This window comes from Grus americana, chromosome 16 (genome assembly GCF_028858705.1).
Source record: "Grus americana isolate bGruAme1 chromosome 16, bGruAme1.mat, whole genome shotgun sequence".
Classification (NCBI taxonomy): domain Eukaryota; kingdom Metazoa; phylum Chordata; class Aves; order Gruiformes; family Gruidae; genus Grus; species Grus americana.
Genome location: NC_072867.1, coordinates 14,506,407 through 14,533,928, shown reverse-complemented (window position 1 = coordinate 14,533,928; position 27,522 = coordinate 14,506,407). Strand labels below are relative to the sequence as shown.

Below are 27,522 nucleotides of genomic sequence, written 5' to 3'. Positions count from 1 at the left end.
CAATGTCAAAGTGGTGCCCACAAATGGGTCTCAAAGCAAAATGAGGACAAGGGTTTGCGCCAGCCCTGGTGTTCGCATCTGCTCAAGGTTGAAGCTTCATGGATAGTTGATTGGAAAACTGCAGGTGAGCTCAATGCAAGAATGGTGCTTGACGGGAATGTGCTTGATAAGAAAAACCAAATAATTAGCATGGACAAAGCCAGGGAGATGTTTACAAAGGGCTGGTGCCAGCTGGGGAGTTAAAGGCCGTGCCGGCAGTGTTGCCTCCATCCCGGCACTGCAGAGCTGCAACCTGAGCGGTAGCCGTGCTCCGTGGCAGCGATGGCCTGGCAGTGGCTGCTGCGGCATTTCCATACAACTGGTTTCTAAAACCCCTTCAGGTGATGATTTCAGAAGCGTTGGGCAACCGTTCAGTGAAGCTCCAGGGGACCTGATGCAGGTAACCCAGTTTGGACCCAGTCGACCTCACGCTGGAAATTCAGTGTTTGCACAAGGGCAGAGGGGAGGAAGCCCCGGCTGAGCACCGGGACGGGAGCGGCGGGAGGCTGCTGGGGATGCTCTGGGGTGCCCGCCGCGGGGCTCGGCAGCGTCCCGGCGCGGTCGGCGGAGGAGGAGCGGGACCGGCCGGGGCACCCCGGCTGCACCCCGCGGCTGCGCTACGAGGTAAGGCGGGGCCGCTCAGCCCGCGGCCGGAGGGGGAAATAAAATAAAATAAAATAAAATAAAAAACCAAAAAAACACCCCAACCCCAAAACCACAGCACCAAAACAAAACAAAAAAAACCCACCCCAAAGAACGGCTTACCAGGGGTGGGCGGGCAGGATGCGGCTGCCCGGGGGGAAACCTCCCCTTTCCCCGGGGCGGAGCGGGGCCTCCCTCCCTCCCTCTCTCCTTGCATCCCTCCCTCCTTCCCTCCTTCCCTCGCTGCCGCCGCCGGAGCGGAACCGAAAGCGAAGGCGGCGCCGGGCGGCCGCGCTCTGGCCCCGCGGGCAGCGCAGCGCGGCGGCGGCTCCGGGGGCTGCGGCGGCTCCGGGGGTCGCGGGGGCCGCTCCCTTCCGCCGGCGGAGCGGCGCGTCCCGCCAGGTCGGTGGCTGCTGGTGCGGGCGGGGAGGCCGGGAGGGCCCGGCCGGGGGATGCGCCCACGGCTGCGGAGACAAAGCCGGAGGGACCGGCGGCGGCGGCGGGCGTGGGCGGCCGGGGCCGGGGATGCCCTCCGAGCAAGAAAACGGCATCTCCTTCAAACGGGGCTGTCCCGCGGGGCTCGCGGTCGGCCTGTGCTCGTGTTTTGGCGACGGGGGACCGGTGCTGTCATTTCCCCAGCCCGCTTCGGGGAGCCGCGCTGTGGCCGCCCGGGCCCGGCAGGCATCCCGCTCCCGCTCCCACTCGCCGGTGGTACCCGACGGGCTGGCAGCATCCCAGGCTTCGGGATGTGACGGGGTGGTGGCCGTCCCCACGACACCAGGCATCCCACAGACCCCGTGGGGCTCCCGCTCCGGGATGCGAGGGCTCGGAGCAGGGTGATCAGGGAGAGTTAGGCCGTGGGGCTGGGAAAAGGAGGGGATTTTTAAGGTCGAGGGGCAAGCGAGAGGCCAGGAAAAGATGGAGTTGGCAGAGCGACTGTGTACAGGGGACAGGTCTCAGTGGGAGAAGCCACAGGTTGGGTTGCTGCGAGTGACCGAGCGTGGTTAGGAGGTGGGACGCAGCCCTGTGGCCACGTGTGCGGCACAGAGCATGAGGAGCATGAAGATAACAGTGAAGACGAAAAGCAGTGGCGGGATGGCTGCAGGAAGCTGGTGCAAGGGAGCTGTGGGCTGACCGTGCGGCTGTGCCGTGCCAAAGGAGCAGAAACCATCCCTGGGGACAGGACCAGGTTGTCCTCAGGGCCGGGGGGACCACGCTGGGGAGGGGATGTGTGGTGGCTGTGCGTGCTGGAGCTGCCTTCATGATCCCCAGCTGGAGAGGTGTCCCCTCTCCTGGGAGAAGGAGCCCCATCCCTCTCCTGGCCCCTCCATGAGCACTTCATTTTGGGAAAAACAGCCAACAAAACCCGAGAGCCCATCCTTGAGAGCACTGCGAGGGGTGTGTGATCGACCAGCACCATTCTGGGCAAGGCGGCTGTTATCAGACTGGGGAGGTAATTTGGAGGAGGCTTTGCTTTCAACTCAGCCCTAATGTCTTTTAAGTGGTGTTCACAAAGTGCAGAGCCGCTCTCGTTTCCTCTCTTGTGGGCATTGCGGGCTGGAGCTGTTTTCAGGAGAGCCGGGAGCCGCTCGGCAGTGCTGGACAAGGTGATGGTGGTGCCCTGAGCTCAACGCCGTGTCCGGAGCTTACACTCTTTTGTTTTGGGATGCTCATTATATATATTGCTTAAGCAGTATTAGACGGTATCATCAAGACTATAAAAAAATCATGGTAAAGATGTTTTTTTGACTCCTATTGAAACCTGCCGCTGAGTTTCGTGCCATTACAATACTACCAGCCCAGCTTTGCATGTTTTCCCCCAAATTCTTTCCACCCTGTTGGATGGGCCAGGCAGCGCAGGAGGCTGTTCTGTTCACCCCAAGGGTGAAGAAAACCTTTGCTGCTTGGGCAAAGCGGCGTAGATGGACACTGGGTGCCTGTTTCCAGTATCTCGTTATTTTGGGTGTCCTCTGACTTCTAGAGAAGCTGCTGAGAAATTTTTTTCCATTAAAAGTCAGGCGGGGATGCATATGGTCTTTGTATACTACAGTGACTAATATATTTCTGGCAAGGTCTGCACTCGCCTGTAGGAAGGGAAACTGTGATCGATGCCCCCATTGCTGCAGATGACACCGCTCTTGGCACTGGCGCTTCCACCGCTGACAGTGACCGGGGAAAGCAAAATAGCCACTGGACTCTGCCCAGCAAGAGCTGATAACTGCCCTGCGTGCTGGCCCCGGTTAACTTTTAACCGCAGGCCCTTGGCAGTAGCAGGGGGACAATCCTCTGTGACTAAAAGCAGCCTTGGTTTAGGCAGTTTGCGTTCAGTTTTGTTACAAAGACCCCCATGGAAGGCTGGATGGAGGTGTCGCTGCCAGAGCTTCCACCAAGTCTTAACTCCCTTGGGAGGGTCCGACCCTGACACCGCATCTGGCCTTGCCGGAGGGAAGCGCGTGGCCGGGGGGAAGGTGAGCGCATGGCAGCTGGCGGGAGCCGGGGGCACCGTCCCATCGCCCACCCTGCGCCTGGGTGGAGAAACAGCTCCAAGGAGGGAAGGACAGGCCGATGCGTCCATACGCTCTGATTTAAATCTGCAGCCGGTGCTGGCTGTAAGGTGTCATCCTCTGTGCCCCCCAAAATTGGTCAGCGTGTTCCCATCTAGAGGTGGTGGCATCCCAGCAGGGACCAGGCAGGGACCACACACTCACAGCAAAGCTGGGGCGGCAGGAGGGGGGGGGGGCCCGTAAAAATCACTTCACCCTTGCGGGGGCCAATTTTGCTCCCGTTCGTTTCCGCTAAGCCACGTGGACGCTGAGCGAGAGGGAGAGCCGCTGCCAGGGTTTCACAGACCTCTTTTCATTTTAATATCCCTCTCCTTGCTGAATTAGATGCGAGACTGATTGCTTCGGTAATCCTGCCGCAGCCGCTATGGGCTATATATGGATTGCAGCCAAAAGCCGTGCCGATAAATCATTCCTATACACCAGGCTGTTATATTTCCTGAGGATTTTGTGGGCATGTGCTGCTCGCTTTTACATAAGGATCTGCTGGAATTTGTACCAGAATGTGCTGCTTTTCCCCAAGCAAGGACCCGGGTGGGTTGGTGAAGCCAAAGCCCCCCAAGCTGTAATTCCCCTCTTTGGGTTTATTCCTCCTATTTCAGCTATTTTAGTTTTCCCTCTGGCTGGCAATACGGCTGTTCTCCTCCTCCTCCTCCTCAGCCTCCCCATGTGCTTATGAAGGAGAACTGGCTGCGTTATCGTTAGCAGTTGTCCCATGGCCCGTGGGGCTGTGTTCAGCAGCGGGACCCCACTTTTGGGTTTCTCTCGGGGCAGGTATCCATCTCACAGGGCCATTTTTGCAAAACCCTGTGCTCGGCCCCTCTGCACACATGCAAAGGGAGAAACCCCTCCGATTTTCCGCCCTAGCCGATGTTACGATAGTGCTTGGATGACTTTTAGCCTGTTTACAGAGCCTGGGGAAGCCTGCTCAAATTAATCAGCCTTGATATGTTTATCCTGGTCAAGCCAATTAACTCCCGCCGGCCAGGGCACGCTTGGCTCTCAAGTGTGGCGGAGACTTCATAACTCAATTTTGCTCTAGCCCGGCAAAGTTTAGCGTGAACGCTTGGAAATTCAGGTGCAGGCGATGCTCTGGGGGCAGGACGGGACGCCCGGCCGTACTGTGCCACCGCCGGGGACCGGTGCCACGGCTGGCGATGCTCCTGGGGTGGCCTCATCCCGGGGCCGCCCCGATGAGCTGCCTTTTTTGGTGCGGCCGCGGCGCATGGTGAGGGTAGAGGGCACGGCGCTTGGGATCGACTCCGGCTTTGGGGGACGGCTATTTATATGTGCCCGCTGGCGGGGTGCCCAAAGCAAAGCCAGGCAAATGGCAACTGGCCTTGAGATTCATCCCTGCAGGTTTGGGCTGAATAAGGGAAAGGGGGGGGGGGGCTGCCTGTTTATTTTAATCCATTTGGGGAGTGCATTAAAACACGCCGTCGTGGCCGCCAGCAGCACCGGGAAGGGGAGGGGGGAATTTTGCAGCCACAACGCCTGAGATGCGGAGCCCCAGCTTGGCTCGGCTCGGCTGGCGGCTCCCGGCTCTCTTGCCCAGCAAAGCCCCAGCCAGGAGCGGATTCAGCCCTGCGAACCGCGGCGTTTCTGAAATAGTTTGTCCTTGTTGCTGTTCGTCGGCTTATTTATAGCCTTCGCATCCCCTGCGTTTCTCCGCACCTCAAAGCAGCAAGCGGCACCGGGTCAGCTTTCGCTCCGAGCCGACCCTGCTAAGGCAAAAAAGCTCCGGTTTATAGATCGGTGTTGAAAACAGCAATTAGGCCATTGTAAAGCCTCGAGGAAGGGGGAGACAATTTGATTTCTGTACTTGACCCGTAATTTCTGCTGGGCTGATTCAGAGTGGTTGTGCTGCGGGTGCATCACGGAAACTTCAATGGAGATGAGCGGAGCTAATTTTATCCAGCCGCCTCGCTGAGGTGTGGGAACCAGGCAGAAAAATGCCTCAAACCTTGTTCCCGCTTCTGGGCTGTTTGTTTCGGGAAAATTTTTTTTTCCCCCGCTTGCTTTTGCGGCAACTCGTTAACCTAGAAATTAAAACCAGCACCGGCGTCGCAGCAGGAAAAAGTGGTGGTTTACAACCAACCAACCATTGAACTGCCCCGGCTGCTGCGGGGTGCCTGGCATGTGCGAATGACACTGTTTTCTCCCCTTTTAAAATTATTATTTAATTTTTTATATATATATATTTAAATTATTTGTTGCTAACAGAATTGTTTCTCATTTATGCCAAGGTTCAGGAACCTGATTTTTGCACAGAAGGCCATAGGGAACCCGGGGCGAGGAAGAGGAATCGCTGGCAGTGACGGGCTGCGGGAGGAGGCAGTGAGCCGGGGGGGGCTGATCCTGCACCCCACGCTTGGTAAGCAGGTCCCCGTGCCCATGAACCGCTTCATTCGGGGGGTGTTTGGCAGAGATGTGCCCTCTCCGACCGTGGGACTGAGCAGCAGAGCGAGGAGCCGAGCGGTATTTATGCCAGCATAGTGCGGGGCCCGATCCTGCCCCTGCAAAATACCCCGTGGGAGTATTTCTGTAGCGGCGACGGTGGGGTTGTTACTCCCTGGAGGGGCTTAAATAAAGGGGGTGGGAGGAGCAGCCTTGGAGCTGAGGCCGGCCCCTGCCTGGGTCTGCCCCATGATGGAGCGGGTGCACGGCCCCAGCACCATCCTGCGCCGCTGCCCTCGGCTTTACCATCCATCCCCTGTGGGATGGATAAATTAATCTGCAGAGTAACGACCGGCAGGAGGAAATCCCGCTTTCCGGGGGAGCCCGGCTGAGCCGCCCTGTGTTTGCAGGCACACCTCCCCGTCGCAGCGTGGCCGGGATGAGGCCGTCGGTCGCACCATGCCATCATGCGTCCCCGGCAGCTCGCCCACCCTGTGGCCCCTCTGCCGTGACCCAGGCTGCGGCTGCCGAGCGCCCGGGGCACTGCGGGACCCCCCGTCGCTGAGCCCCCGCTGCCCCGGCATGGCCTCGCTCATCGTGGTGACTGAGTACGACGCAACGGGGAGCATGAACGAGGAGGAGGAGATGAACGCATCCGGCGGCGAGGGTTTTGGGGACGGCCGGGAGCCGAGGGCGAAGCTGCACCTCTCCGGCCGAAAGCTCTCCCTGCAGGAGCGGTCGCAGCCTGCCCGCTCGCCCGGGACCGGCAACGGTGCCAACGAACGCTTCATCTACCCATCCCTCCCCTACTCTCCAGTGACGTCCCCACACTCCTCCCCACGGCTGCCGCGGCGGCCGACGGTGGAGTCGAACCGCGTGTCCATCACGGGACTCCAGGTGAGGGGGAGTCATTGCTGCTCCCACGGTTCTCCTGCCCCCCCGTCCCTGTGGCATTGCTTCTCGCTTTGTTTTTTTTGGGATAAAACATGTCTGCAGATGCACGGCGGGAGGCGGTGAGACATCCCGGTCCATCCTTGTATGTGGGGACAGCTCTCGGGGCGGTGGGACCCAGGGTCTCGCCACGTTTCGTGCCTTCTGTAGATGCTGCCGGCTCTGACGGCTGCGTTTCGGGGGAGCTGGTGGCGTGCTGCGATTTTCTTTTTCTCTCCCTTAAAAATAAAAAAAGAAAAAAAAGAGAGGCTCGTTGAGACCTAAAGAGAAAACGGCCCTGCCTGCCCCCAGCCTGCCAGCACTGACAGAAAACAGGCAGGAAGCAGCTGCTTTGCCCGTGAGAAATAAAAATACTCGGCGGCGGGTCGCCAGCGTTAAACCCTCCGGGGCTCTCCCGACTGCTGATCCTCACCGCCACCCGCCTGTCGTGCGCTCGTTCCACGTGAGCAGACAATATTGCCTGCCCGGCCGTTAACGTTTGCAATTAGCCGTCTATAAACACGCCGATGCGTGGCCGGGCGGCTGGCGTTTCTGGCTCGTGAATCAAAGGTGCCCAGCCCCGAGCGGGTGCCCGGGCAGAGCGGTACAGCGCGTGAGTTTGCAGAGAAAGTTTTGCTGGAGATTTGAAAGGAGAAGAGCAAATGCGAGCGGTTTAACGGCTCCGTGTCGGTACCACACTCCCCCCCCCTCTCCCCGCAGGACTGTGTGCAGCTCAACCAGTACAAGCTGAAGGATGAGATCGGGAAGGTGAATATTGGCCGGGTTTGGGGTGGGACGGGGGGGATTTGGGGCGGGCGAGCGCCGAGCTCGGTTTTGCTGTCGAGCCGGTGAGATGGCAATTTCAGCCGTTCACCACGGCAACTTGGCCAGCTCCTCGCCGCAATGCCAGTCTCTCCTGGGTGGTGCCAGTTGAATTGCATATTTTTAAAAAATTATAATTCATTTTCCCCATTCCCCCTCCCTCCCAAGAAATGGGGCGTCTGAAGCTTTTTCTTTGCTGGTGGTGCGATGCCGGCCCGTGTGTCCCACTACCCCCAGCATCGCCCGCCAGCTCCGTGATCCCGGTGGGGCCGGGTTTGCGGAGGAGCCCAGAGCCCGGTTTGGTGCTGTGGGTTTTTTTGGACTGTCCCTAACCAGTCCCCCCATGGCTGTGCCCCGCTCTAGGGCTCCTACGGGGTGGTGAAGCTGGCCTACAATGAGGACGATAACACCTACTATGTGAGTAGCGCATGTCCCCAGAGCCCGCAGCCGGGAGGGTGGGATGGGGGACGGGGACGGATCCCCTCCGCTGACTCCCTGCCCGGATCCGTGCCGGCCCCATCCCACCGGCCCCGTTTTATCCTTGATTTGCCCCAAATCCCACGTTTTTTTCCCTTCTTGCAGGCAATGAAGGTTCTCTCCAAAAAGAAGCTGATGAGACAGGCAGGCTTTCCCCGTAAGTGGCACAAAAGCTTTAGGGTGGGAGGTGACCTGGGGACCCCGGGGGCTCGTTCCCAACCGGACACCCCGTCTTTGCCTTTCCCGCAGGTCGCCCGCCGCCCCGTGGGGCCAAAGCTGCCTCCGAGGGCTGCCTGCAGCCCAAAGGGCCCATCGAACAGGTCTACCAGGAGATCGCCATCCTGAAGAAGCTGGATCACCCCAACGTGGTGAAGCTGGTGGAGGTAAGAGTCAGCCGACCCCTTCCCGAAACCCACCCCGAGCGTGAAGGAGCCTGGACGCTGCGGGGATGGGCTCCACGTTGGCTTCGGCGGAGGGGAGCGACCGCAGAGGGGCTGGGATGGCCACGGCAGGTCCTGCCTACCGGACACTCGTGTTTTCCCTGATTTAAAAGGGGGTTTTTTATTCCCACCTCCCAGAAGAGGAGGGTATTTTTTTCTTCCTTGCCCAAAAAAGGGAAATGCAGAAAAATGTTGATTCCTTGGAGGAAACAAGTGCTCAGATGGGTTTTGGGGAGGAACTGGTGTTTCTGCGGGTTCTGCGGTGCAGCCGCCCTGCCCTCCACCCACTGACTGTATGAAACAGTCCAAAAATTGAGAATTAAGGATGTGCAGGCTGGAATTTATTTGGCTCACGAGTCAGATGATGCTTCCTGTGTGTTTTAAATATTTACTTCCTTGAAGTACAGCTATATCTCTGGCCTCTTTTTTTTTTTACCCACCCCTTGTGGGCAGAAGCTCGCAGATTAGCAGACCGTGCTAATGGTGCAGATGGTGCAGAATTGAGATGGCCGCTAAATAAAAAAAAAAAAAAAATCACAGTGTTTAATTTGCAAGGGGATTTTGGTGCTGTTTATCTTCCTTTCCGCTTCTTTCGGCAGGTACTGGATGACCCCAGCGAGGACCACCTGTACATGGGTAACTGCCCGCCGCCCTGCGGCGCTCGTGGGGTGTCAGGGGCATTGGGATTTGTTGGGAAAAGGATTCCCCCCGTGTTTCGGGGTGGCCGCATGCGGGGTTGGGTCTCTCCTCCGGAGTAGGTATGGCCTGGATGTGCTGGAGGAGCAAATCCCCTCTAATGGTCGGAGCCAACGGGATCCAGTCTGGGTTCAGAAAGGAGACAGGAGTTGCTTTGTAGCACTTTGTAGGCTTTAATTCAACATCAGGGCATGCTTTGCCATGAGAGGCCCCAGCATTTATGTTCTCGGCTTTGAAGGTGGGCTGCTAGAAAGTAGCTTTATTTCTCTGGCTTCAGGAACGAGGCACGTGTTGGAATCCACGGTGCAAACGAGCCGCTTCCCAACCTGTCTTGCTGACTGCAGTGGTTTGGTCGATGTAAATCCACACGCTTTTGGAGGAGGCGTTTCTTTTCCATCATTTATGTTCAGCCGGTACTAGCGGAGGAGCGTGTGATGCCTTCATGGCCCGGCGCAAAGCTTTGCTCAGCGCATGGACTTGGCCTTGGTCTTGCAGGCAAACTGGGGGTTTCAGGGTGCCACGTGGAGGGTGTTCCATGATGCTGAAGCTGCAGCGTTAAGAAAGTAGTTGGCAGCATTCCCTTAATTGAAGACAGAAGCGTTCAAACCAGTGTGTACCTTGCATAAGATAGAATCTCCTTTTTTTAAAAAAAACTATATTGTTTTCATAATTTTTGTCATCAAAATAATTGCTTTTGTGCTGGGGCTGTGCTCGCAGGAGCTCTAACCTGTTAGGGATCAGTAACCACCTTCTCTTTTGTGTTTCAGTGTTTGAACTGGTGAAGCAAGGGTGAGTATTGAATTCCAGATTTCAACCTAGCAAAGCACGAACGTGAGACGGGTTTGCACAGCTCGGCCACCTGAGGCGATGGGCAGGTTCATGGTGGCTTTCCTATGGGTTTGGATAGCAGCTCCCCAACTCGGTTGCAGTTGTGTGCACCCCCGTTTGGGGCCGGGTGCTGTGCTGGCTGGTGGCAAAGCCTGCGAGACCCGTTTCAGTGCCTCCGGACGGGGAACGAGCTCCGTTCTCTGTTGCCTTTGCAGCCCCGTGATGGAAATCCCAACCCTGAAACCTCTCAGCGAGGACCAGGCTCGGTTCTACTTCCAGGATCTGATCAAGGGCATTGAATACTGTGAGTGTGTACAAAAAGGATGGGATTTCTTATTTTTTTTTTTTTTCTAAATACCTGGGGCTGGACTTTCGGCTGGTGTACGGTGCCATTTCTGGTGGCTCGTGCTACCGCACAGGGGTTTTTTTTGAAGCTGGGGCTGGCGGTGGTTAGTGGAAAGGCTTACAGCCTGCGCGGGGGCTTTGTGGCAACTTTGCTGCAGACCGGTCCTGCTGCTGAATCGCTGCTTTTTCCTTTGGCTGCAGTGCACTATCAGAAGATAATCCACCGGGATATTAAACCTTCCAACCTCCTCGTGGGGGAAGACGGGCACGTCAAGATCGCTGATTTTGGAGTGAGCAACGAGTTCAAGGGAACCGATGCCCTCTTAACCAACACGGTGGGCACCCCTGCTTTCATGGCACCGGAGACACTCTCAGAAACCAGGAAAATCTTCTCTGGAAAGGTATTTAATAGCTATTTAAGGGTTTTTGGAATAATCTTCCTTGCGCACGCTGTCCGTTGCAGATCTAACTGTGCTTTCTCCTCTCCACAGGCTTTGGACGTCTGGGCCATGGGGATCACGCTGTACTGCTTTGTGTTTGGGCAGGTAATGAGATGGATTTTTCAGCGCTGTCAGTGGTTTGGGCGGGGGGGGGGTTGGTTTGTGCCTCCCACGTGTTGGGTACGCGCTGGGATTTGTACCCTGCCCCCCGGTTTGAGCAGTCGGGTATTGCCGAGGGGAGATGGGGATGTGCGGGTGGAAATGGGAACCTTCTGCCTGTCCCCGGGATGGGTGCAGCCAAAAAAGGCCTGCTTCCCTTTTTTCCCCGGGGGGAAATCTCTGTGCCTGGCCAGATTTTTTTAGGAAAGGAGCTGTTGTAGTAAACTGGTCATTTTTAGTCAAATGTTATTTTCATTACTTTTGAAAGAAGACTTTGATATAACAGGAAACCTTCCGGTATTTCCCTTTAATGGGCTCCTTGCTCTCCTTCGAACCCTGCGAGATCCCGATGCTCGACTCGCCGTCCCACTGCCACTTCTCAACAGAGGCTTTTGCTTTTCTCTTTGCTCTTTTTCTTCACGGTAGTGCCCTTTTATGGATGAAAGGATCCTGAGTTTACACAATAAAATCAAGACCCAAACACTGGAGTTCCCAGACCAGTAAGTACCACAAAAACCCCCCAACCCTCAGCCCTTATTTTAAAGCTCTTTTTGAGCTGTTTTTGGGTGCTGCCTGGGTGGTTTTGCAAAACTCGGGCTCTGAGCCCTTCCGTTGGCCCTCGGCCCTGGAAAACGTCCTTTGCCTTAATCGTGAAGGCAACATCGCCTGGTCTGCAGTGGCTGAAGAAGGAGCAATTGAAGTTGCAGAGGCATCTGAGGGCACGAATTAACCTTTGCCGTCGCTGCCTGTTGGGTTTACCCCGAGTGGGGTCAGTGTCGGGCTCTCCCAGCCCCGTACATGCGGGATCATGCTTCGGATTGCCCAAAAAGGGGATATTTTGCTTCCCTGGGGGGTTTGGGGAGGAAGGGCCATGCGGCAGCTGGGTGCACGAGTACCCGGAGCTGCATCCCTGCCAGGGCTGGGGTCCAGCCCCGATCCGCCTGGGAAGGCCCACGGCGGCTGGCGCTGGGGGGGGGCAGCATCCACCCCCTCCCCCATTTCATCTCTCCCCTCTCCTTTCCCCAGGCCAGAAGTTACAGACTTCTTGAAGGATTTGATTACACGGATGCTGGATAAAAATCCTGAATCTAGGATTTCGGTCCCAGAAATCAAGGTACCAACCCAACCCCCTGGTGTTGGCTGTGGCTTCACTTCTGTTGGGTTCTCCTTGCTTGGCTTTTTTTGGGAGTCAGTTTGATCGTGCCAGGCTAGGTCTTCCCCCTGTGCCCAGGGCCCCTGGGCAGGTAAGTCCCAGCTCCTTCCCTTGTTCCGGGACCTCCTCAGCTTTGGGACCTTTGGTGCCTACAGAAGTCACAGGCAAAAGGAAATCCCCTGAGTACAGTATTTCCTCTGCTACCAGGAAAGTACTGTGCAACAGCCTTTCGCAGGAGATTTCTGGTCCTCTGCCCCTGCGGGAGCCTGGAAGGGGCGAGAAGCTGAGAAAATGGAGACTAAGGTAGGGGGAAAGGATTGCGGGGGAATTGCTGAACCATTTCGTGCTCCTCCTGCAGCCGCCCAAGACGCCAGGTGTGTGGGCAAGAAGAAAAAGGGGTTTCTGCCTTCTCTCATGGATTTATTCAGGTCCAAGACTAGGGCTCAGTGGGTCTCCCCATCACCGCTGCTCATACGTACAGTCTGGAATAAATCGCTCCTGCCTCGTGGCACTGTCTCATCCATAAGATGAGACTGAAAACAGGTCTTCTTCCCTAAAACCCACCAAGATGCTCAGTGCTGTAGGTCACCAAGGTTATTGCTGGGTTGTGTAGATGGGGCCAGCGCTGGCCCGGCTGAGCCGTGCTGCAGCATTTTCTGCTCTGGGCTGAGCCGTTCCCAGCAACGCCAGGGTGAGCTGGCTCACCGGTGAGCTGGCACGTCTCTCCCCTGCTCCTTGGTATTTCAGGAGCACGTAGGGGCCGTAGCTTGGGCGAGGAGATGCGTTTGCCAGGCTTGTGTTGTTTGAGTTACGAAAAAGAGGAAATCGTTCCTGACAGGCTGTGTTATTAATTGAAGTTGCACCCTTGGGTCACCAAGAACGGAGCGGAGCTGCTGCCCACGGAGGATGAGAACTGCACCCTCATCGAGGTGACGGAGGAGGAGGTGGAGAATTCAGTCAAGCACATCCCCAGCCTGGCCACTGTGGTGAGTGCGAGGGAGACGACAGTCAGCGGGCGCACACGGGGCTCCATGCTGCCTCCTGGGGCGGTCCCCAGCAGCCGCAGGTTGATGCTGAATGGCAAAAGCTTTGGGCAGGATTACAGCAAAGACCTCCCTGCTCTTGGAAACAAGTGCTGTGAGACGGGGTCTCAGCACCTTGCTGGAGGTGGCCGTACCCCGTGGTGCGGGGAGATATTTCAGAGCGGTCCCAAAGGGACCCATCAGCGCTTTGCTGGTCTCCATGCTTGAGCTCAGGGTGAAAGGGTGTCTGGCCCAGGACCTGCCCACGGCCAGGAGTGGGTGTTTTGGCCAGGTATGAGGAGCTCCTGCCCTGCTCTGCCCGTCCAGCCGTAGGAGCTGCAGGAGCTTCCCGGGACGGAGATTTTATCTGGGCCACAGTGTGCGCCAGCCCCCGCCTGGAGCTATTCTTGGTGATTTCATCTCATCTCTTTTCAAGCTCATATTTTTATTCTCTGCAACCCACTGTGGTGGTGGTAACCATGATGTAACCCTGCCCTGTGTGGGAAAAATCCTTTTGGGTTTTGAACCTAATGATTTTTTTGGGTGCCTGCTAGCCCTTAAGCTAGGAGAAACAGCGAGCGACCATTCGCAGTTCCCTGGCACAGCGTTATCTGCCTGTAGACACCCAGGCTGCAATTTTTTTTTTTAGGTGTAAGTCTCCCTTTGAAGCCCCTTTTCCGTCTCATGGCTGTGCCCACATCTGGCTCCGTTTCTGGAGCTCTCTCCCACTTTGGTACCTTGCAGAAGTCTCTTTAACCGCAGATACGTTAATATGCAAATGTACCTCGCGCTGCTCAAGCTGAAAAAGCAGCTCTTGCTCTAAAGAGATCACCATTAATAAGGGGTTTTCCCCCTTTCTCCTGTTTGGAGGTCACTTGTTGCGATGCAGCGGAGGATGGCTCAGTGCTCCTGGCCCCGTTGAAAATCCAGATGTGTTTAGCACAGCTCAGGGCAAATGAGCTTTTACTGCAACTCTTGCCTCTTAAATAACGCACCGCCTCCAGGCAGATCTTGTATTTTCCCATTTGCATTTGTTCTTCAAAATTACCCTCCAGTGCCCGATCTTTGTGCATCTAACTGCAAGTGTTAATGCTCGCGTATGAGATTCACGCGGCTTCGACTCTCGCGTAAAAGGCCTTCCCCCGCGGGACCCTGCTAGCGTGCACGTTTGGGATGTGTAAAGGCTCTTGGTGCACTCTGGTGAGCAGATAAATAAGGCCCAGGGGGATAAGAAGCAATATAAAATGAAGCCAGGGGTTTCCAGAGTGGGATGCACATGCCGAGGCAGGGTCCAGGGCTGCTCATGTTGTTCTCTTCTCCTACCAGCAAAATAAGTTGGGGGACGCCTGGGAAGAGCCCCGACATTTGCCCTGTTCCCAGCAGCCTGCGATTGCAGCTGACGCTGGGTAACTTTGTGTTTTGCAGCCAAAGTTAGACAAACGGCCGATTTTCCAGCTTGGTTTTGGTAAATATTAAGGCAAAATTGTGCTGGTTCCTTCCTTCCCCTCTCCCATTCCAGTGAATTCTTCTGCCAGGTAACTGCGGGGAACTGGGGGTTTGCAGGTACTGCATGCAGTGATCCGCAAAACCTACTTCTGGGATGAGAAAATCTTCCCACACTTGGCTCTGCTCTCCTTTCCAGCATCTCACACCTGGTGTGGCTCTCATCTCCGTGTTCAGTTGTTGCACTGTGGGCTTCAGATGAGGATGCAGCCCCTGTATTAAGCAGCCGGAGACTTGTAAATGTGGTTCCTTCTGGTTTTGGTTTTGTGGGGTTTTGTTTTTTTTTTTAAAGAGAGAACTTTGACTTGTTTTCACTAGTTTTCTTAATTACTTGGGCATGCGGGTTGGACGTTCCTGTTGCTCTTGAATGAAAGGAAAGCGGTAGCATCCCTGATGAACTCCAATCTGATCTTGCAGATCTTGGTTAAAACGATGATCCGGAAGCGATCCTTTGGGAACCCATTCGAGGGGAGCAGGAGGGAGGAGCGGTCGTTGTCTGCCCCCGGGAACCTGCTGCCGTAAGTGTCGTCGCCTCGCCTCGGCCCGAAAGGACATTTGCAGCTTGTCTTGTGCTCTGGAAATCACTGCAAAGCACAGGAGGAGAATTCGAGGTGTTGGGCTTTGAATCTTTCATGTGGGGCCACGACTGGGACGTTAACGCACCTTCTGTCTGACCTGTAACCACTTTGTGGGATGGTTTTTGTGACATGGCATATCCTGCCCCTCCGATGGGCTGAAAATCATCTTTTAATGGTGGTCCCAGCCTGTTGCAGGGGAGCTGGGGGTCCCAAGGGTCCTGTGGCGGGGAAGGGGCAGATGCTGGTGTCTCATTGTCTGCTTTGCCTTTTTCTGAGTCGCTAAGCAAGTGTTTTATTTCCTTTTAAAGCAGGAAACAAGGCAGCGAAGATAATCTGAAATGCAACGACTTGCCCAACGTGGGAGAGGAGGAACTTCTTTCGTGAACATGACTTTGTGGTTCTGTTGAGCAACTCGGTCCGGGGCACGTTATTAAAGTGTGCAGCTGAGGATGAGCGATATTAACAGAGCCTACACCAAACACAGCATGACATGGCGCTATTTCAGTATGATGCTGGATGTAGAGCTTACATAGCAGCATGTTATAAGACATCCGACTACTTGTCATAGACATTGACCATCTCCGATCGCTTGGACTGCTGACTTCTTGTGGGAAAGGTGCTGGCTGATAGCAGAGAGGTGAGCTATCGTGTTGAGCAGCAAGAGTGCTTTGCAAAAAAAAAAAAAAAAAAAAGCAGTCGAACAAAAATTCATTTGGAACTGCTTTTACCTGGTTTTAATGCCAAATAATTTCTGGGGACTAACGCCAGCGTCCCAGGGGTGTTGTATGCCCATCGCTCAGTCGGTGGGCACACGCAGAAGGGTGAAGCTTTTGCCAAGTGGCATACACAACCGTAAAACTACACGTGCGCACTTTGAGAGTTCACGACCTACCGGAAATGTTGTTGCATCTATTTCTCGTTGTTCTGGTTTGTTTTTAATTGACACCTTTTTAACTGCATGGGAACAAAGCAAAAACCCACCTTCTCAGCTTTTTAAAGAATGCCTACCTTTGTGAGCCAAGTTGCATTAAACAGCATCTTTGGGACGTTCAGAAAGTGAGGTTAATCACCTCCGAAGGTAATTAACGCCTTTCCTAAGGTCTTGGTGTGACTGGGACTTGGTAAGTTGAGTATTCGGTGTATGAAAGGAAAAGGTATTTAAGGGCTTAAGTTCAGTCTGAACTATTTTTGCTGCAGACCTATGAGTGAAAGGTGGTGTTTAGCTGAATGTTTGTTTTGAACAGCAGAGGAAGCACTAACAACAGTTTGTTTCTAAATCTTTTACTTGATCTAGGTAGATATATTATTAAATATAAAATTCAGGGTAAAATCCTTCACTTCCATGTACATTACATGGTTTACTACAACTAAAAATAATACAACTTATGCTATTTTTTAAGTATAGACTTAGGGCTTGCTTAGAATTTAAGATCTTAATAAAATACTTAGACTAGCTAGTAATTTTCAAAGAAACTTTTGTTTTCCAAACTCTTAATCTGGATTTTGGGGCCAATGCTATGTATTTTTTGCAAATTCATTACCAGTAATTTGTGAATGCCTGTGGATCAGAGGCTTGTTAGTAAATTAAGTGTATACCTAATTCATGGATTGTTCCTTATGAAGAGCTCTTTCACCTTCAGTCAGATAACTCTGATTGTTTTGTGGTGCTTGTAAAAGAAAAAAAAAAAAAAAAAAAGAAATCTATCATGTGGTGGGAGACACTCTGATGTCCGGACTCACTTTCCCGTGTTCTCCGTGCTCGGACAAAGCTGGAGGACGGCAGAGTGGGGGTGAGCTGGAGAAGAGGCAGGGTGACGGTAAGTACAGCTCTGGCTGGAGCGTGGGACTGGGGGGGGGAGGTCTGACCTCTTCTCAGTCTGATGTGGTCGGGGGACCTTGAACGAGGCATTTAAAATGAAAGAGGGGGAGGATTTGAATATCCCAAGCACGTAAAGGACTGCTAAGGTGTAATTCTTTGCCCTGAGGAAGAAGGCACGAGGAGAGACCCCATGTATTTTGGTTAATGTAAGAGCTCTGCCTGCTAACCCTGGCCACGGGTGCCCTGCCTTTCGGAAGTGACCGGCCCCTTGTCTTCCTTGATCTGGGCAAGCAGCAGCATGCCGAGGTCCTTGGCCCCGCTGCAGTCGGTCCTGGCCCAGTAACCCCTGGTTAGGACAGCTCTTTGTTAAAGCCAGTACAGCATTAGCAAGTGCCCAGGTGCCTACACAAACTGTCCCTTACATCTTTTCATCACTTGAAGCAATGCTCCCGCTAAATCGCAATTTATTACCGAAACATCGTGCTGCTGGCCTCTCCCCAAAGCCAGCGACGACGGTTTGTGGTTTAGGAGCAGTACTACAGAGTTTGGAGCCATAAGACACGCGCTGTTTTCCTCCCATTTTAGGCCAAGTCTATGCCAAAGCCCTGCAGCTTCAGCTATGGGAAAACCCAACAGGTAACTTGGGTGCCAGCACTACTACAGCTGCCTGCTCCCCCTTTCCTAAACAGGATTTTTTTTCATTGCAGAAATGGTGCGAGTGGGCAGCTTGGTTCTCTAACCCTGTAAATGGACTTGTTCTGCCAAAAAAAAAAAAAAAAAAAAAAAGAAAAAAAAGAAAAAGAAAAAAAGGGGGATCTGATTATTTATAGCTGGTGCATAGTAATGTGCGTGGTGTGTTTTGTTAAAGGTGCGTTGTAGAGATGCTCTGTGCTGCATTATCTCCGGTTTGTGATTTGTCAGGTGCCTAGCGAGACAGTTTACATTTACCACTTGCCAGGTGCAACACAGCTTCTAAACAGAATAAGCTGTACCAGTTCCTCGATGCCCAGTCACATACTTACTGGGCCTCAGCTATTACCACCGATCAGCGTCTTAGGGCTAGCACGGGCTCGGTTCCTAAGCATCCCAAAGCTCAGCACTTCCCTAAGGCGCTCTCCAAAATGATTGTCTCTTAGTGCCAGCTGCGGTGGGGCTGCAGCCAAATGCACATTTCTGAAAGAAACTCGATGTAGATTTTTCTTGTCGATTAGTTCTGGTGAAAGCATAAAGCGTGGCTGTGTGAGGAAGATCTGTCTAAATGCATGACCTGTTAGAGAAGTTGTACTGAATATATAAATCTGCTCAGTTCCCTAGCTGCTGTTCCTTAGTAGTAAAGCTAGTTCTTTTTTTTTTTTTTTTTCCCTCTTATAGTGAAGTAAACATTTTGCTTGTGCCTTGGAACTGGGCTATAGCTTGATTTCCCCAATTCCCTTCCTTTCAAGCAAGCCCAGTGCTGACTGTAGGCTTATCGCTGGGTACTGAGCCTTTCTGGCTCTGAAAGCACACAGGAAAGTGCTAAGGGGAAGCCAGGCCTCTTGTCTTGAGTAGTTTTTCTTGGTGGTCCCCTCTTACCTATCAGGAAATTGATCTGTTTGTTTCTTTTCTAAGATCCTGAACTATTGCTGAATTTTATACTGTTTGTTTAATGACCGAGGCTTGTGTTTCATTCCTACCCCTTTATTATGCATTTAACTTTATCAGGTGTATCAAGTTTAAATACTGTGTATTTACCACTTTTAAATTATATTAACTAAGAAGAAAAAAACCCAACAAACCTAAGTGTTTTTCCACACAGCTGTTCAAGCTTCTCTGTACAAGTTGAAATAAAGGACGTGCAACCAAACCCAGAGTTAGTTGATCAAGTGGAACCATTATCCTGTTTGACTGGTCTTTATCAAGCTATGAGAGTTTGCTGGTTGGAAGGGGAGTCTCAAAGCACCGTCCTGTGTTTGTGAAGTCTGGTGTCTACCATTAGTGGGGATCTTAGGCTAGGATGAGACCACCGTGGCTCCAGCCACTGCATAATCCAAACTGAGCCATTCACATGCACGGACTAGAGCGCTCACTCTTGGAAAGGCACCGTTTGAGTTGTGATGCTCAGCTGAGTGCTCAGCAGCAGGCAAATAACAAATAAACCAAAATGATAATGCTTTAGTAACCCACCACACCACTGGAAAAAGGCAGCAAAGCTCCAGCTGGGATGCTGGAGGTATGAATAGGGCCCAGGGCTCTGTAACACTAGAAAAGGTTGAGAAAGGGAAGAGCTCTACCTTGTGTGCCAGTGTGATCACTAGAGACACTCACAGTCACCTGAAGATAAAAGCCAACAAATTCACTTAAACCAAACTGTCTAAAACCATTAAATACAGCAGCTCGGATACAGGGTCTGGGGGTGGTAGTGGTAAAAAGCATGCCAGGGAATAATGGTTCTGTTCTTCTGGCCTCTAACTTTCAAGTCTTTTCTCTTGGATAGGGTTTTAATGCAACAGACACAGACAAGGTGTTAGGAGAACGAAGGTGGAGCAGAAGCTGTAGTTGCAGCAGCACTCTTGCCCAGAGAATCGAGAGGCAAAGCAGACAGCAGCACGGGCTTTGATAGTTCTCCAGTAACAGTTGGTATCTGTGTAGAATGAAGACAGTTCACTGACCCTAACCTTCACAGGCCCTGGGGAAAAATAAACAAGTAAAACCCAGCTTGCAGGACTATTAAGAGGACTGAGAGAGGGCAGTATTTTATTAAAAAGAAAATAAATTTTAAAGTAGTACCACAAAAATTACACAAAACCAAAAAACAATTTCTGTAACTAGTAAGCCATTTACCATAGCACAATGGAACCAGACACTGCTTTGTCTCGGTCTGTGGCCACTGGAGCTTGGATACACAATTAAATAGTAGGCACAGGCTCAGCTAAGCATCACAATCCTTCAGGGTGAGGAAGAGTGGTTTGACAACAGCAAGGAGCTGCTCTCCCAAGGTTAGGCAACCCCTGGCAGGGGCCATGTTCACTGTAAGGAAGAACCTGTGCCTGTTACCCTGTGCTCTCTGCTACCACCGAGCTCGGGGAAAGGAGGACTGTCAAAATGACAATGTCGGAGTAGTTCCTTGTCCCAGGCTTACCTGGTGCAGAGGCCCTGCATAAAAGCACAATTCTCCTTATGTGCTTAGTGCAATTAACCTGGAAAGACAGCAGACAAGGAGCAGACCCAGTTCTGTCTGGAGGTCCAACCAGCTGGCTCCAACCAGCAAAAGTAGTGAAGAGTAGCGAAGAAAGTCCCCTTCTCCAGTTTATTCCCCTCTTCCTTCCAACGAAGAGAGGGTGAGTCTCATGGCAGGGTCAGTGTAACGTTCGCAGCAGCAGTTGGTGCTGTAGCAGCAGGAGGTCAGGAGTTTGTTCCGTATGTCTCGTCGACTCCCTGCAAGGATCAGAGATGACAGTTCTCTGCCAGAAAATTCCCCTTCCTCTCACATAAAACCCTCTGCACAGGCAAGCTACTCTCCGCTACTCAGACTTTACATTTCCAATGCCACCAGGTCTTTTGATTCAGGAATCCACCCCATGCAGCAACACTTCCCACCAAGCACAGGGCTGAGCTCTTCTCTCAGCACCAGTCAAGCAACACCACTGCCCTACTAAATCCTTCTACTGGCCAAACAGATCATTTGGAACCTGAATGGAGGTGTAGCTATCAGCATACTGGTCTCAGAAAATACCAACCCATTGAAGGGGTTTGTTCACAGCAGCAGAAACCCCCAAAAGCCAAGAAGGAAGGATTCACTGGGGACAGAGCTGTTGTCTGCAGCTCTCAGAAGGCAACTGCCAAGGACTGCAACCCAAAAAAGAGGTGCAGTGGGAGCATGACAAGTTCTTGAACATACATTTCCCTCTCAAGAGTGGTTGCCCAGGAAACATGACAATATTTGTTTCTAGTGCTCCCCCCCTGCAACAGCTTAGAGGTAAAAATTAGCTTCTCTGACAAAGACAAAAGTTTCCTCAGAGCTGTGGTTCAAACTCCCTGTTTGATGTGGACTTTCTACATCCTGTTTCAGAATCTCTCCAGAGTCAGAGGAGGAAGCAACTTGGCCTTCTCTCTGCCTTCACTGATGCTTACCAGTTCATAATCCTGCACATATTTGTATTTCTTCTCCCGATAGTAGTATTTCTTCTTCATGCAATACAGAACAACAACGTCACACAGCACCGTTGCCTAGTGGAGATTGAAAGAGTTTAAGACAATGATCCTCAGAACTGAGGCACTAATCCAGAATTGAGTCCAAGTGCAGACAGCGTCACTTACCACGCCAAACAGCGCTAAGCCAGAGCCAATGTTAATCATGGTAGGAATTACATCAAATTTTCCTGCCTAGAAGACAGTTACAAGGGTGAATATGTTTTTCAGCATCTCTGAAAACCCTCACCACAAGGAATTAAGTCACTCTACCTTTCCAAACACTATGATATCAAAGCGGATGCCATAAGCTTTGACAAGCGTCCGTGATTCAGTGCCATTACTTTCCCTGTAGTATTTCGCAAACCTGGAGAAAAGATAGGTCACAGCTTAGCTGGAAATTTTGAGGTTGCTTATGTGATCATGCAACATCCAGGTGTGTCCCCCCATCCCAAGACGATGGGCTGAACAGAGGCACTTCCAGAGATGGGGGGAGATTTCATGCAGACAAGCGCATACAGGAGAAAAACCCAGAATAGGAGAATTTAAGACAGCAGTTAGCACAACTCAAATCAGGAAGCTTGCAAAGCATTGGAAGGGAAGAAAGTTAGCATTAGTAGGGGAGCAGAAGGACAGACAAGAAAAAATTCAGCTACACGTGCAAAATCAGCCTCCTCAGAGGCAAGCAGGAGGCTGCAGGAGTGCAGGCAGCCAGGAGAGGGCAGGGCCGGGAGCAGGCAGCGAGGGAGGCAGCACAGCTCAGCCTGGCACATAAAGGCTGTTCCTTGTCCCGCGCTATGTGACACGCAGGCAAACGATATGGGGAAGGGATGAGAACAAGTAAGTGAGATCAGACTTACTCTGCCACATGGTTGACTAAGCCAGGAGGGAGCAGAGAAGAGGGTAGAAGAAAAGAGGAAGGATTGGTAAGGGGCTGCACCACGGGCTAGAATTAGCAAGAGCACTTCAGAACCTCACCAGCCAGGCAGCAATATCCTCCAGCCAGTCTCGTCTGACACCCCAATACCTGCAGGCTTAGCACCCCCCAAACAGTTGCCTGTGCTGTCTGAACAACAGCAGCTTCTCAGTGAATTCATTCAAGTTCCACCAAAAGTGATCCCCTGTGCTAAGTGAGAGTTTGTGATTCTAGAAACAAGCCTGAGCAGATTCCTTGTGAGCAGGACTGTTGCAAGGATCTTGGCAAGGCGGTCAATCCATATTATGATAGCTCTGAGTCTGGATGCAACCAGCTACCCGGCTCTACACTGGTGGTTTTACTGGAGGTGCTGGACCTATCCGTACTGGCCAGAATGTATACGTGGTGGTGTATGCCAGAAGGGTACTCCTGGTGCAGATACTCCTGGTCTTCAACTGACAAAGCCACTTTCTAGAGGTTAGTTTTTCCCACATGCACAGCAAAAGAGGTGCTTCAGTCTCCCACCCCCTGACCCCAGCCCCCCGAAATACTGCCCTATCAGCACACCCCGAAACAGTCACTTCTCACATTGCCATGCCACAGGGGGCTGTCCCAAATGGTCACCCAAATGCCTAAAAAAATATGACTCAGACACTCTGATGCAATCAGTGGAGCTTCACTGATCTTCCCCCTCTGCTGTAGTTTGCACACAGTGAGGATCTGACCTGCTCTGTTTTAGAGCACCAGAGAAACTCTCCAGGTTTTACAGCACCAACAGAAGTCCAAGGACTACCTGCAGCTGCCACAGGAGCACATGCAGCCCGTACTGCCGTGCCAGTGGCAGACTGAGCCACAGGGACACCAGAGTGCCCCCCACGGCCACATTACCTGAAGTTGTAGCCAGGCGAGACAGTGTAGGCAGAGTCCCTGTTGTCAAGGCGCCGGAAGGAGTACTTTGGCACACAGTGGGAGGCAGCTCTGTCAAGGTTGCAGTCCCAGTTGATCTGCAGCGCCATGACTCCCCCCTGCCAAGGGGAGGGGAGGAGAAGGTGAGCAGTCCAAGTGCCCGGCCATCCCAGCACTAGGCTCGCTGCTGACCAGGACCTTGATTTACTGGCCCTTGTCCCAGCCCAGTCCCAGTCAAACACTCTTTCCCTCTGCTACAGAAAGACCTTGCACATAACCCAACTCAAACAAGCCAAGGCCAAACATTTGTTATATAGAATTGCCTCTAGTCCTGGCCAGAGCAGCTCTCCATTCTGCAGCTACTCTGTGTCCTGCAGCTTGTGGCACGAGGCAGAGGGGGACAACCAGCTACCGCTCCTCTTCTACACAGCTGAGCCCCAAGAGAAGGGTCTGCCAAATACCTCCACAGCCATTTCCTGGAAGTTCTGCCCTGCTGCTTCAACTATTTTCCCTAAGCGAAAGATAGGGCAGAAGGGATCTGTCTGGGGGTCATAGATGCAATTCTTGAGGTAGGTGGAGTTGATAGTGGGGAGGATGTTTCGCCTACAGGAGAACAGAAAGAAAAGATCTGTTGCATCTTCTTCCACTCTTCCAGCTCCTCTGTACTGTCCAAAGGACCAGACAGTGCAATGCCCCCCACACTATTTACTTGCTGAAGTTGAACTTGGGGTACCAAATATTGTTCTTTACCAGCATGGTGAAGTTCTCAGCTTCTTGCAGGAACGCTGGCCTACAAAACAATAGGAAAAGTAAGTTTCACTTATATTTTCACAAACAGGACTTGGCAGGGTCCTTAATGATCACCTCTTCAGCTTTTCCCAATAGTACCTCATAGGGAGAGAAACATCAGCTGCATGCTGCTAGCCTCCTCTGAGGAGGGCTGATGCAGAGTAAGAAGCACTCACTTGGGTATATGATAGTCATCTTCCACAGGGCACCATGCAAAGACTTCACAGGTCTTGATGCTGCTGTTGTATGGTACACACTCCCCAGTCTGGATGCCTGGAAAGACATGTGAATGGAGGTACTATCAAGCAAAAATACAGAGGCAGTATTTGCCCTGTGATATCTCCTCACTCTATAAGGTTAGAACAGCCTGCTCAGAGGTGAAGTGCCAGAATTAAGTTTCTCATTATCTTTCATTGCAATTTGTAATGCAATTTCAGAGAAAGATGGATCAGGACCTTTTTCTGAGTCAAATCCTTATCTATGCAAAATACTGCTTCATGGACTCAAGGCCTTGTAAAAGCCCTCGCCACTGTTTGCTAACTCACCAAAACACATATCTGTCCAGCATCCACCCAACACAGTCTAAGCCCATCTGTTCTTTTCCAGTAGAAAAAACAGAGCTTCTGTTTCAGTTCTCTTAGGTGTGAGAGAACGAGAACAAGGAGACTGAAGTGAAATGCTGCTTCTTTCACAGGAGGGAAGGCACAGTGCAGAGATATCACAACACAGACTGAAAGGAGCCCTTGCACCAGGCTTCTTACCACTGCTGTGGGTGCTGACATATCCTGGAACACAGCTGTCCTTCACCTTGCACTCTGTATTATCATCTGGAAACTGGAGTGGAACAACAATTACACAAAACTCTACAAAATCTCTCCCCCGCACTCCCACCCACACAAGGAAGGATTAAAGCAGATCCTGTACCTACCTCTGGGCAGCGGCCTTGGCGCTGGTTCAGTGTGAGTATCACATTGGTCATGACAAACACAGTGTTCTCCTCCTGATTGTGCAAAACAAGAAGGAAATTTAAGAGTGACAGTCTGCAAAGAATATCTGAGACACTGCCCCAAATGTCAGAGCCCAGGTGGCCACACAGAGGGGACTTGCTTTGGACATTGCTGGTGTACCACTAAAGGAGCAGATTCCCACATATATTGCCTGATGCCGCTGCCTGTAGGAAGAGGAGGGAGTGTGGGACTAGCAACCCTTTCTGTCCTCCCACTTGGCCCAAATTTCCTCATTCACATTATGAAAACAGAGATATCACTGCTCCTCAGGGGAGTCACAAGGCAGAGGCAGAAATAAAGCTCCAGCTGCAAGTCTGAGCACAACTCCCATTCTTTTTTTTTTTTTTTTTTTTCCCCCCCAATATAACCATCAGAAATTTGACCAGTCCTGGTTTGTTTCTCCAGGGAGCACCATTTCCTTCATTTTTAGATCTGTAGGATTCAGGCTCTGTTGTTTGCTTCTGCTTCACCAATATGCAAATATGATCACTCAGCCAAAATCTGGATAAATCTGTCACTTTTTCCTGCACCACATCTCATGCAGGCTGAGTGACCCACAACTAGTAGCTTGGCCCCACCTGTGAACCCCAAAGGCTGCTACACACTGCCCACACAGTGCAGATTCCCACAAACGCATAGTCAATCAGTAACTACAGCAATACTTCCTGTTCAGTTCGGCATCAAGTGACCTGCAGGCTATTCCTGGGGTTTCTGCCAACAAGTCAACTTCGAGTTGTTTGCTTTAGAAAGCAGTTAGAAAGAGGACATGTAGTTACTGTTGCAACTTTTTCCTGAAGCCTGCAAAATTCTCCCTCCTGTACAAGCACACACAGAGATACACTTTTCTTGAAACAAGCTTCCCCGGGGCCAAAGGTGCAGGTGCTCAGCATGATCTACAACAAAGCAAAGCCACTTCATTCTCTTGTATCAAAGCCACATTGGTGCTAAAGCTGCTCCAGACCTCGGTGGACTTTGGCCCAGCAGTAGGTGTTTGTCAGAAAACCCTTCCTCTGCATGTGAAAGCGACTGATACCTGAGGAGGGATGACATAGTCAGCCACATCCCAGATCCTGGCTCCCAAGGTGGATGTGTTTGTCAGCGTTACTCCTTTCACCTTTGTGGTTACGGAACTGACCACAGAGTCTGTTTCCTGGTAGCCCTTCTCCCACAAAAAGACCCAGCTGCAAGAGAAGGATTGCAAGAAAGAAATAACAAAAAAACCAAATAAACACCATAAACCAGCATAGGCAGTGGGAATTTCTCCTTTTTTTGTGTCACCTGAAAGGGCCAGGCCAGATAGTTTCATAGTATTTCCCTACAAAAAGGTCACAGGACTAGCAATCTTCTGATTTTTTTTTTTTTCCAGAGTGGTTAGGCAGGGTGTAATTACTGCTTTTATGCACACCACCGCCGGGTGAATGACTGGACGGTCTCCCTGTCCTGTCTGCAGCTGCCTCTATGCAGCCCTACAACCCCAGTTCAGGCCGCCCAGTTAAGCTGTCCCACCACCTGCCTGTCACGCCTTGGCGAGCTCCGGCCTCCCCTCAGCCCCGCGGCCGGCGCTTCCCGCTCCCCAGCCCACCGCCTCCCGGACAGAAAAGGGGGTCCCGGCCGCCGGGAGCTGCCTCCCCGCCTCTCCGCCCCACGTCCCCGGGGGCTTCCAGCGAGGAGCTGCCCTTCCTCCCTCACGGCAGCCGCCCCTACAGCGGCGGCGGGGCTGCGGGCTTCCCCCCCAGCGTAGCCCGGCGGGGAGCGGACGCCGGCCGGGCTCACCCGCCCGCTCACCCGATCACGTAGGCGAGGATGGCGAGCTGCACCCCGCGGTTGATGAGCCCCACTTTGCGGCTCCGGATCAGCACGATGCGGGGAGTGTCGTACTCGAAGAGAAAGCTGTGGAAAGCCCCGCACGACACCATGACGGCAACGGCCTGGAAGGGCGGGTGGGAGCCCCCACACGCCGGGCAACGGCTGCCGCAGCCCCGCGGAGCCACAGCGCCCCGAGCAGCCTGGAGAGCGCTCCCGCAGCCCCGGGGCTTGGACCGGCCCTGGCTCTTGATTGCCGGCCCCCACCCCAGCCAGCTGCGGGCTGCCTGCCAGCCGCTGGCTCTGCCCGCGGCCGAGGAGGAGGCAGCGCCTGCCCAGAGGCACCGTAGCCTCTCCCCCGGCTGTTTTCGGCAGGAAAAAGGGGTTCACCGCCGCCCTGACCCCTTTGGGGCTGGCTCGGGATAACTCGGGGCTCTGCCCTGAGGCCTCCCGCTGCTGTCGCTCTGCACGGGGTTGGGAAGTGTGGGTGGTGGGTCATCCTGAGGAGGATGCTCTCACCCTAGTTGCTAAATCTGGGAGATTTTTTTCCCATGCTACTCATTGTTAGCAAGTTTATGGGGAGTTTTTCACCTCCATACAGGCCAGATGTGAGTCAGCCGCTACCTGGAAGTCCGCAGCCGTCAGCCCTACGCTCAGTCTGGGCTACTAAGTCTCACAGAGAAGCTGCACAGATGACCTCTGGCAAGGGCCACCCTAACACCAAGACATAACTTGCAGCCAGCTCAGGGCAAGGACAGAGCACCTGCCTGCAAAAGATAGCGGAAGCATATCTAAGACTGTCATTCTCCCATCCACAATAAGCAAATCCTTTATTTATCCTCTTGCAGAATTAATCTTTGCTATAAAAGCAGAGAACTGCACCCTCCACCTGATGCTGAGCTGCTCAACACAGTGCTTATTTTAGAAACATCATCATAACCCTCATAACAGCAGGTAAATCGTTAGAAAGAGATGAAGCGAACTGACAAACCGGCAGTGGGAATATCAGACAGTATGAAACTACTAAAGAAACTTTAGTCAGCTATAGGTTAGTAAAATGCTCTATATATTACAAAAACAGTC

General features: G+C 52.7%; 2 protein-coding genes across 9 annotated transcripts; one reads left to right on the top strand and one right to left on the bottom strand.

Moving 5' to 3' along the window:
* Window positions 1–301: 301 nt before the first annotated feature.
* On the top strand, window positions 302–16,733 carry CAMKK2 (calcium/calmodulin dependent protein kinase kinase 2). Of its 6 annotated transcripts, none has more exons than XM_054844238.1 (18): window positions 302–439; window positions 5,489–5,616; window positions 6,050–6,536; window positions 7,290–7,337; window positions 7,755–7,808; window positions 7,974–8,025; window positions 8,118–8,251; window positions 8,908–8,944; window positions 9,772–9,793; window positions 10,048–10,136; window positions 10,379–10,578; window positions 10,669–10,722; window positions 11,203–11,276; window positions 11,803–11,890; window positions 12,137–12,232; window positions 12,787–12,915; window positions 14,872–14,972; window positions 15,341–16,733. In XM_054844238.1, exons 3-18 carry the CDS (start codon window positions 6,099–6,101, stop codon window positions 15,414–15,416), a joined length of 1,692 nt encoding a protein of 563 aa, XP_054700213.1. In that variant the 5' UTR covers window positions 302–439; window positions 5,489–5,616; window positions 6,050–6,098; the 3' UTR covers window positions 15,417–16,733. The 6 variants fall into 6 exon arrangements, 5 of the variants coding, with proteins under 5 accessions (XP_054700213.1, XP_054700211.1, XP_054700214.1 ...); XM_054844236.1 differs by lacking the exon at window positions 302–439 and adding an exon at window positions 881–1,083; XM_054844239.1 differs by lacking the exon at window positions 302–439 and adding an exon at window positions 882–1,083 and having other exon boundaries at window positions 15,344–16,733.
* Window positions 16,734–19,557: 2,824 nt separating this feature from the next.
* On the bottom strand, window positions 19,558–26,801 carry LOC129213685 (P2X purinoceptor 4-like). 3 transcript variants are annotated; one of them, XM_054844244.1, is made up of 12 exons: window positions 26,422–26,774; window positions 25,670–25,817; window positions 24,558–24,629; window positions 24,391–24,463; window positions 23,806–23,902; window positions 23,550–23,630; window positions 23,302–23,443; window positions 22,823–22,959; window positions 21,292–21,385; window positions 21,148–21,213; window positions 20,962–21,057; window positions 19,558–20,265 (listed from the first exon to the last, which is right to left on the bottom strand). In XM_054844244.1, exons 1-12 carry the CDS (start codon window positions 26,550–26,552, stop codon window positions 20,233–20,235), a joined length of 1,170 nt encoding a protein of 389 aa, XP_054700219.1. In that variant the 5' UTR covers window positions 26,553–26,774; the 3' UTR covers window positions 19,558–20,232. The 3 variants fall into 3 exon arrangements, with proteins under 3 accessions (XP_054700219.1, XP_054700217.1, XP_054700218.1); XM_054844242.1 differs by lacking the exon at window positions 19,558–20,265 and having other exon boundaries at window positions 20,896–21,057; window positions 26,422–26,785; XM_054844243.1 differs by lacking the exons at window positions 19,558–20,265; window positions 20,962–21,057; window positions 21,148–21,213; window positions 21,292–21,385 and adding an exon at window positions 21,405–21,894 and having other exon boundaries at window positions 26,422–26,801.
* Window positions 26,802–27,522: the final 721 nt, after the last annotated feature.